This window comes from Oncorhynchus gorbuscha, unplaced genomic scaffold (assembly GCF_021184085.1).
Source record: "Oncorhynchus gorbuscha isolate QuinsamMale2020 ecotype Even-year unplaced genomic scaffold, OgorEven_v1.0 Un_scaffold_5372, whole genome shotgun sequence".
Lineage (NCBI taxonomy): Eukaryota > Metazoa > Chordata > Actinopteri > Salmoniformes > Salmonidae > Oncorhynchus > Oncorhynchus gorbuscha.
Window position 1 is genome coordinate 14157 of NW_025749187.1, and position 9410 is coordinate 23566.

At 45.5% G+C, this 9410-nt stretch overlaps 1 protein-coding gene across 1 annotated transcript; it reads right to left on the bottom strand.

The window, feature by feature from the left end:
- Positions 1 to 211: 211 nt before the first annotated feature.
- On the bottom strand, positions 212 to 7183 carry LOC124029059 (unconventional myosin-IXAa-like). Its single transcript, XM_046340912.1, has 3 exons — positions 6915 to 7183; positions 1982 to 2104; positions 212 to 400 (listed from the first exon to the last, which is right to left on the bottom strand). The coding sequence occupies exons 1-3, from the start codon at positions 7086 to 7088 to the stop codon at positions 227 to 229; spliced, it is 471 nt and encodes a 156-aa protein (XP_046196868.1). The 5' UTR covers positions 7089 to 7183; the 3' UTR covers positions 212 to 226.
- Positions 7184 to 9410: the final 2227 nt, after the last annotated feature.

Below are 9410 nucleotides of genomic sequence, written 5' to 3' on the forward strand. Positions count from 1 at the left end.
ATAAGAAGGGATCTGTCCCTGCCCCTGGGTGATGAGGCTATAAGAAGGAGACTGTCCCTGCCCCTGGGTGACGCGGCTATAAGAAGGACACTGTCCCTACCCCTGGGTGATGAGGCTATAAGAAGGAGACTGTCCCTGGGTGACGAGGCTATAAGAAGGAGACTGTCCCTGCCCCTGGGTGACGAGGCTATAAGAAGGAGACTGTCCCTGTCCCTGGGTGATGAAGCTATAAGAAGGGAACGGTGGTTACCTGGATAGTTGTGGCAGCCAGTCTCATCCTGGTGAAGTGTTTCCTCTCCAGCAGGGCCCTGAAGCGGCGCTGCAGAGTGACGATACGGTTCAGGACTTCCCTGTGAAGCAACGCCTGCAGTCGTTGACGCTCCACCTCCCGCAGGAACACCTGACAGTGGACACAATGAGTGGCACATCATACACACATACATATACACACTCTCACTGTTCAAGTATGGACCTCCCCCTCCCTGGATGACCAAACACAGGAGCAACAAGAATTTCAGGTATGGGAGCTATGAGCTGCTAATTATAGACATCAAACCAAAGGAATAGTGCTGGATCCATCTATCCGTCTGTGTGTGTGTGTGTGTGTGTGTGTGTGTGTGTGTGTGTGTGTGTGTGTGTGTGTGTGTGTGTGTGTGTGTGTGTGTGTGTGTGTGTGTGTGTGTGTGTGTGTGTGTGTGTGTGTGTGTGTGTGTGTGTGTGTGTGTGTGTGTGTGTGTGTGTGTGTGTGTGTGTGTGTGTGTGTGTGTGTGTGTGTCAGAGGTAGTGTCCATTCTTGGGGTATGTTCTTTATAACATCCTGTCTCTCAGAAAGACTACAGTGCTGGTAATATAATGTCACTGCTCCTTATTTTTCTGTTTAACTAAGTTCAATAACCTAAAGCAGGGCCGAATCTCCACCCCCCCTGTGGTGACTGAAACTGATGGTCAACTACCACTCAAGACAAACATGACAGACCATTTTTTCTTCTAACTATAAGGACAATGCAAGGCATGTCTGTCCTGTTGTAGTATAGTTCATTAGCCCAGCACCTGTGTTTTAAGGATGTGCATTTGGCCACAAACGTTTCTATAGATAAGGCTATTCTAAATTTGCCAAATTAAACAGATCAGTGCCTTGTGGCAAATCCTCGTATCCCCTTTGGGGTACAATATACTAGAGAAAACAAGACAATTGGATACAATTGTTGATATCTTGACTAAAAAGTCTCAATTTTATCCCTTCCTCTTGGTTTTAATCTACTATAGTGACAGGCAGCTGGGTGAATAGTACCATGGTTTTAATCTACTATAGTGACAGGCAGCTGGGTGAATAGTACCATGGTTTTAATCTACTGTAATGACAGGCAGCTGGGTGAATAGTACCATGGTTTAAATCTACTATAGTGACAGGCAGCTGGGTGAATAGTACCATGGTTTTAATCTACTATAGTGACAGGCAGTAGGGTGAATAGTACCATGGTTTTAATCTACTATAGTGACAGGCAGCTGGGTGAATAGTACCATGGTTTAAATCTACTATAGTGACAGGCAGCTGGGTGAATAGTACCATGGTTTTAATCTACTATAGTGACAGGCAGCTGGGTGAATAGTACCATGGTTTAAATATACTATAGTGACAGGCAGTAGGGTGAATAGTACCATGGTTTAAATATACTATAGTGACAGGCAGCTGGGTGAATAGTACCATGGTTTAAATATACTATAGTGACAGGCAGCTGGGTGAATAGTACCATGGTTTAAATATACTATAGTGACAGGCAGTAGGGTGAATAGTACAATGGTTTAAATATACTATAGTGACAGGCAGCTGGGTGAATAGTACAATGGTTTAAATATACTATAGTGACAGGCAGCTGGGTGAATAGTACCATGGTTTAAATATACTATAGTGACAGGCAGTAGGGTGAATAGTACAATGGTTTAAATATACTATAGTGACAGGCAGTAGGGTGAATAGTACCATGGTTTTTCCAACTTGGTATCCATCGGGAGCAAGGTCCACCTGGCCCAGATACTGTCCGATGCCTTCCTGGGTGGCACTGGTGCCCTCGGGTAGCAGCACACGGAAGTGGCGGATGAAATCCTGCCAGGCAAGTAGAGGGAAAATGAGAAACACACACAAAATGGTTATTATAAATGTAGGAGGCAGTCCTCAACGGCCACTGTCTCTACTGGTTGACTCTTCTCTATGTACTGATCAGCTGTTTGACTGGCCTTCTCTCCATTGGTCTGAATCTGTCACAGGGAGCACAAAACACTGCAGCCCCTGAGGATTGGAGCTGTTCATTTCTAAGTGACATCACCAGCTAGTCTGAGGACAAGATCCAGTTCGGGGCACATGGGGTTTTAGGGATAGTCCATGGTGATATTTACAGGGAGACTAACTAACATCATCCCAAAAAAGATTCACTCTGCCACTCCTCCAAACGGAGGACCGTTGTCTGATGTCAACACAGTAGGGCAGTCTGGGAAACCGGTGAAAGCTGTAGGGGTGTGGCTGACTGACTGGAAACAGATGCTGTATTTTATAATTACCCCACAGGGCCGAGTGTTTCATTACAGACTATAGAGGCCCTGTTCTCCACCATGACCTCAGGACAGTCTTCAGAAGATGACACGCGCACCAGATATTTTTCATCATCACAGAGGACCGCAGCTCTAATCTGTCAGGGGAATTCAGATAAATGACAATGTCAGGCTGAGGCTAAAACTATCTCGTGTTGTGAGTAAGTTAATGAGCGTATGGGCGGGGCATTCCTTCTCGTTTCACCGTCAAGGTTGTGTATTACAAACGTTCCATCACAGTGGTTTTTCCCGGTGATCTAATGTTTGGCTTCCACAGCTGTAAACACTAGTTCAACGGTTCCTTACAGGACAAGCAATACACGAAAATAAAAGGTGATGCTACTATAAAACTGAAGGATTTGCTAAAAGTACAGTAACAAGCTAGACACTAGACAATCTATAACATTATTGTGACATTACTGTACCCAACTAGTCATATTCAAATGCAACCTAACTTAAGAGCACTGTCCTAATAGTCCCACAATACTATCATACAAACATCAAACTTAGTCTTCGAGACAATATGACCACCACTTCAAATCGCAAGCAAGTAATTTCTTACAGCAGATGCCATTGTTTGCTCAATGAATAGCACAATAAGTTGCATACAACTGATCCCAATCACCAAGCCAACTGAAACACAGAAAGAAGTGGAAACAATGACTCAGATGTTGGACTTGACTTGGAGGTTACTGAGCAACAGAGGACATGACTCGGAGGTTGCTGAGCAACAGAGGGCATGACTCGGAGGTTGCTGAGCAACAGAGGGCATGACTCGGAGGTTGCTGAGCAACAGAGGGCATGACTCGGAGGTTGCTGAGCAACAGAGGGCATGACTCGGAGGTTGCTGAGCAACAGAGGGCATGACTCGGAGGTTGCTGAGCAACAGAGGGCATGACTGAGCAACAGAGGGCGGAGGTTGCTGAGCAACAGAGGGCATGACTCGGAGGTTGCTGAGCAACAGAGGGCATGACTCGGAGGTTGCTGAGCAACAGAGGGCATGACTCGGAGGTTGCTGAGCAACAGAGGACATGACTCGGAGGTTGCTGAGCAACAGAGGACATGACTCGGAGGTTGCTGAGCAACAGAGGACATGACTCGGAGGTTGCTGAGCAACAGAAGACATGACTCGGAGGTTGCTGAGCAACAGAGGACATGACTCTGAGGGCGCTGAGCAACAGAGGACATGACTCGGAGGTTGCTGAGCAACAGAGGACATGACTCGGAGGTTGCTGAGCAACAGAGGACATGACTCTGAGGTTACTGAGGAACAGAGGACATGACTCGGAGGTTACTGAGGAATAGAGGAAATTGCACCAGGGCTCGAGTCCACACCACCTTTGGACAGAAGGAAAATGTTAACGTCGTCGCTAATGAGTGACTGAAACTTGCACTCTGTTTCATGTTTACAGGGGAGAAGACCGGGCAGATTAACTGACTAATGTCTACGATGTGAGTGTTTCTAGGAGAGAAGACCGGCAGATTAACTGACTAATGTCTACGATGTGAGTGTTTCTAGGAGAGAAGACCGGCAGGTTAACACTGACTAATGTCTACGATGTGAGTGTTTCTAGAAGAGAAGACCGGCAGATTAACTGACTAATGTCTACGATGTGAGTGTTTCTAGGAGAGAAAACCGGCAGATTAACACTGACTAATGTCTACGATGTGAGTGTTTCTAGGAGAGAAGACCGGCAGGTTAACACTGACTAATGTCTACGATGTGAGTGTTTCTAGGAGAGAAGACCGGCAGGTTAACACTGACTAATGTCTACGATGTGAGTGTTTCTAGGAGAGAAGACCGGCAGATTAACACTGACTAATGTCTACGATGTGAGTGTTTCTAGGAGAGAAGACCGGCAGGTTAACACTGACTAATGTCTACGATGTGAGTGTTTCTAGGAGAGAAGACCGGCAGGTTAACACTGACTAATGTCTACGATGTGAGTGTTTCTAGGAGAGAAGACCGGCAGATTAACACTGACTAATGTCTACGATGTGAGTGTTTCTAGGAGAGAAGACCGGCAGGTTAACACTGACTGATGTCTACGATGTGAGTGTTTCTAGGAGAGAAGACCGGCAGATTAACTGACTAATGTCTACGATGTGAGTGTTTCTAGGAGAGAAGACCGGGCAGATTAACACTGACTAATGTCTACGATGTGAGTGTTTCTAGGAAAGAAGACCGGCAGGTTAACACTGACTGATGTCTACGATGTGAGTGTTTCTAGGAAAGAAGACCGGCAAATTAACACTGACTGATGTCTACGATGTGAGTGTTTCTAGGAGAGAAGACCGGCAGGTTAACACTGACTGATGTCTACGATGTGAGTGTTTCTAGGAGAGAAGACCGGCAAATTAACACTGACTGATGTCTACGATGTGAGTGTTTCTAGGAGAGAAGACCGGCAGATTAGATGCACTATTGTAAAGTGGCTGCTCCACTGGATGTCATAAGGTGAACGCACCAATTTGTAAGTCGCTCTGGATAAGAGCGTCTGCTAAATGACTTAAATGTAAATGAAATTAACACTGACTAATGTCTACGATGTGAGTGTTTCTAGGAGAGAAGACCGGCAGATTAACACTGACTAATGTCTACGATGTGAGTGTTTCTAGGAGAGAAGACCGGCAGATTAACACTGACTAATGTCTACGATGTGAGTGTTTCTAGGAGAGAAGACCGGCAGATTAACACTGACTAATGTCTACGAAGTGAGACAGACCGGTAGATGGGGTAAATTAGGGATGAGAGTGTGTGTGCATGTATGTATATATGTTTGTGTATGTGTGCGTGTGTATATAAACTCAGCAAAAAAAGAAATGTCCCTTTTTCAGGACCCTGTCTTTCAAAGATAATTTGTAAAAATCCAAATAACTTCACAGATCTACATTATAAAGGGTTTAAGCACTGTTTCCTATGCTTGTTCAATTAACCATAAACAATTAATGAACATGCACCTGTGGAACGGTCGAGAAGACAAACACCTCACAGACAGTAGGCAATTAAGGTCACAGTTATGAAAACTTAGGACACTAGAGAGACCTTTCTACTGACTCTGAAAAACACCAATAGAAAGATGCCCAGGGTCCCTGCTCATCTGCGTGAATGTGCCTTAGGCATGCTACACAGCGCCGTGAGGACTGCAGATGTGGCTAGGGCAATAAATTGCAATGTCCGTACTGTGAGACGCCGAAGACAGCGCTACAGGGAGACAGGATGGACATCTGATCGTCCTCGCAGTGGCAGACCACGTGTAACAACACCTGCACAGGATCGGTACATCCGAACATCACACCTGTGGGACAGGTACAGGATGGCAAAAACAACTGCTTGAGTTGACCAAAGAGGCACATGATCCCTCTATCAGCGCTATGACTGTCATAATAGGCTTAGAGAGGCTGGACTGAGGCTTCTAGGCCTGTTAGCAAGGCAGGTCCTCACCAGACATCACCGGCAACATTGTCGCCTATGGGCACAAACCACCGTTGCTGGACCAGACAGGACTGGCAAAGTGCTCTTCACTGGCCAGTCGACGGTTTTGTCTCACCAGGGGTGATGGTCGGATTCGCTTTATCGTCGAAGGAATGAGCGTTACACAAAGGCCTGTACTCTGGAAGCCCGGGATCGATTTGGAGGTGGTGGGTCCGTCATGGTCTGGGGCAGTGTGTCACAGCATCCTCCAGACTAGGCTTGTTGTCATTTTTTGCAGGAAATCAACGCTGTGCATTACATGGAAGACATCCTCCTCCCTCCTCACTCATGTGGTACCATCCTGACATGACCCTCCAGCATGATAATGCCACCAGCCATACTGCTCGTTCTGTGCAAGATTTCCTGCAAGACAGGAATTTCAGTGTTCTGCCATGGCCATCGAAGAGCCGGATCTCAATCCCATTGAGCACGTCTGGGACCTGTTAGATCTGGTGAGGGCCATTTCCCCACAGAAATATCCGGGGAACTTGCAGGTACCTTTAATGGAAGAGTGGGTAACATCTCACAGCAAGAACAGTCAAATCTGGTGCAGTCCATGAGGAGATGCACTGCAGTACTTAATGCAGCTGGTGGCCACCAGAATGCAGCTAATACTTTTTGATTTTGACCCCCCTTTGTTCAGGGACACATTATTCAATTTATGTTAGTCACATGTCTGTGGAACTTGTTCAGTTTATGTCTCAGTTGTTGAATTTTGTAATGTTCATACAAATATTTACACATGTTAAGTTTGATGAAAAACTCATTGACAGTGAGAGGATGTTTCTTTTTAGTTTGTGTGTGTGTGTGTGAGTTTGAGTACGTGTCTGTGCATCTGTATCAAAATGCTTACCTGGAAGGTGTATTTGATGCTGTAGCCTGACTGGCGGATGCGCACGGTCTCCAGCATACCCGTGTAGCGGAGCTGCCTGAGCACCAGGCCCTCGTTGAAGCGCAGGGGCAGCTTCTCTGCATTAGAACGGATGCATTTGACAAAGTAGGGCTCTGATTGGCCCAGAGTCTCCATCAGCTTATTGAGAGAGGCCTGTGGTAGGACAGATCATGGGTGCCATCATTAGTCCAAAACATTTATTTAAAAAAAAAAACTGTTAATATCTCCAAACGGAAAACATTTCTATTGGCCAATTTCAGGTAGGCCCCTCCCTGTTTCGTTTGCTTCTGTTTGGTTCCTAGTGAATACATACCAGGGCATTGACTTCACCAAAAACATTAAAACATCGTATAAACAGACAGAAATACACGGACGGCACATTGGCTTTGTTGGTTTTATAGCAGGGAGGGAGGTTTTGTTGGTGTACTGTGGCTTGTTTTATAGCAGGAGAAGTGCTTTTGTCTGGTGTGAATAAATTGTTGTCATATCTTTATAACCTTTTTAACAACATAATAAAAAGACTGTCTAGGACCACAAAGGCTAGTGTGTCCTTGGCTGCTGTAGCATGGAGGGTTGGGGGGTGAGGAGAGGGACGGGTCCTCTTGGGTTCTCTGCGCCGGACAACAAGAAACAGACTGGGTGAGGTCCATCTGAATGCTTCTTACGAAGCCACTCCTTCGTTGCCCGGGCGGTGTATTTGGGATCATTGTCATGCTGAAAGACCCAGCCACGTTTCATCTTCAATGCCCTTGCTGATGGAAGGAGGTTTTCACTCAAAATCTTTTATTTTTTAATTTTTTTCACCTTTATTTAACCAGGTAGGCAAGTTGAGGACAAGTTCTCATTTACAATTGCGACCTGGCCAAGATAAAGCAAAGCAGTTTCGACAGATACAACGACACAGAGTTACACATGGAAATTAAAACAAACATACAGTCAATAATACAGTATAAACAGTCTATATACAATGTGAGCAAATGAGGTGAGAAGGGAGGTAAAGGCAAAAAAGGCCATGGTGGCAAAGTAAATACAATATAGCAAGTAAAACACTGGAATGGTAGTTTTGCAATGGAAGAATGTGCAAAGTAGACATAAAAATAATGGGGTGTAGTATATGGGGTATATGGGGCTTTGGTATATGGGGCTTTGGTGACAAAACGGATTGCACTGTGATAGACTGCATCCAATTTGTTGAGTAGGGTATTGGAGGCTATTTTGTAGATGACATCGCCAAAGTCGAGGATTGGTAGGATGGTCAGTTTTACAAGGGTATGTTTGGCAGCATGGTGAAGGATGCTTTGTTCGTAAATAGGAAGCCAAATCTAGATTTAACTTTGGATTGGAGATGTTTGATATGGGTCTGGAAGGAGAGTTTACAGTCTAACCAGACACCTAAGTATTTGTAGTTGTCCACGTATTCAAAGTCAGAGCCGTCCAGAGTAGTGATGTTGGACAGGCGGGTAGGTGCAGGTAGCGATCGGTTGAAGAACATGGATTTAGTTTTACTTGTATTTAAGAGCAATTGGAGGCCACGGAAGGAGAGTTGTATGGCATTGAAGCTTGCCTGGAGGGTTGTTAACACAGTGTCCAAAGAAGGGCCGGAAGTATACAGAATGGTGTCGTCTGCGTAGAGGTGGATCAGGGACTCACCAGCAGCAAGAGCGATACATGGCCCCATTCATTCTTTCCTTTACACGGATCAGTCGTCCTGGTCCCTTTGCAGAAAAACAGCCCCAAAGCATGATGTTTCCACCCCCATACTTCGCAGTAGGTATGGTGTTCTTTGGATGCAACTCAGCATTCTTTGTCCTCCAAACACGTGACGAGTTGTGTTTTTACAAAAGTTATATTTTGGTTTCATCTGACCATATGACATTCTCCCAATCTTCTTCTGGATCATCCAAATGCTCTCTAGCAAATTTCAGACGGGCCTGGACATGTACTGGCTTAAGCAGGGGGACACGTCTGGCACTGCAGGATTTGAGTCCCTGGCGGCGTAGTGTGTTACTGATGGTAGGCTTTGTTACTTTGGTCCCAGCTCTCTGCAGGTCATTCACTAGGTCCCCCGTGTGGTTCTGGGATTTTTGCTCATTTTAACCCACGGGGTGAGATCTTGCGTGGAGCCCCAGATCGAGGAGATTATCAGTGGTCTTCTTCCAATTTCTAATAATTGCTCCCACAGTTGATTTCTTCAAACCAAGGTGCTTACCTATTGCAGATTCAGTCTTCCCAGCCTGGTGCAGGTCTACAATTTTGTTTCTGGTGTCCTTTAACAGCTCTTTGGTCTTGGCCATAGTGGAGTTTGGAGTGTGACTGTTTGAGGTTTGTGGACAGGTGTCTTTTATACTGATAACAAGTTCAAACAGGTGCCATTAATACACGTAGCAGTGGAGGACAGAGGATCATCTTGAAGAAGTTACAAGTCTGTGAGAGCCGGAAATCTTGCTTGTTTGTAGG

What these genes read in the sequence shown, in the direction of transcription:
- LOC124029059 (XM_046340912.1), bottom strand. Translation starts at nt 7,088, where the DNA reads ATGGAGACTCTGGGCCAATCAGAGCCCTACTTTGTCAAATGCATCCGT. An exon ending in GCATCAAATACACCTTCCAG is followed by an intron (nt 2,105 to 6,914) that starts GTAAGCATTTTG and finishes CTTGCCTGGCAG; the next exon opens with GATTTCATCCGCCACTTCCG. An exon ending in ACCAAGTTGGAAAAACCATG is followed by an intron (nt 401 to 1,981) that starts GTACTATTCACC and finishes GTCCACTGTCAG; the next exon opens with GTGTTCCTGCGGGAGGTGGA.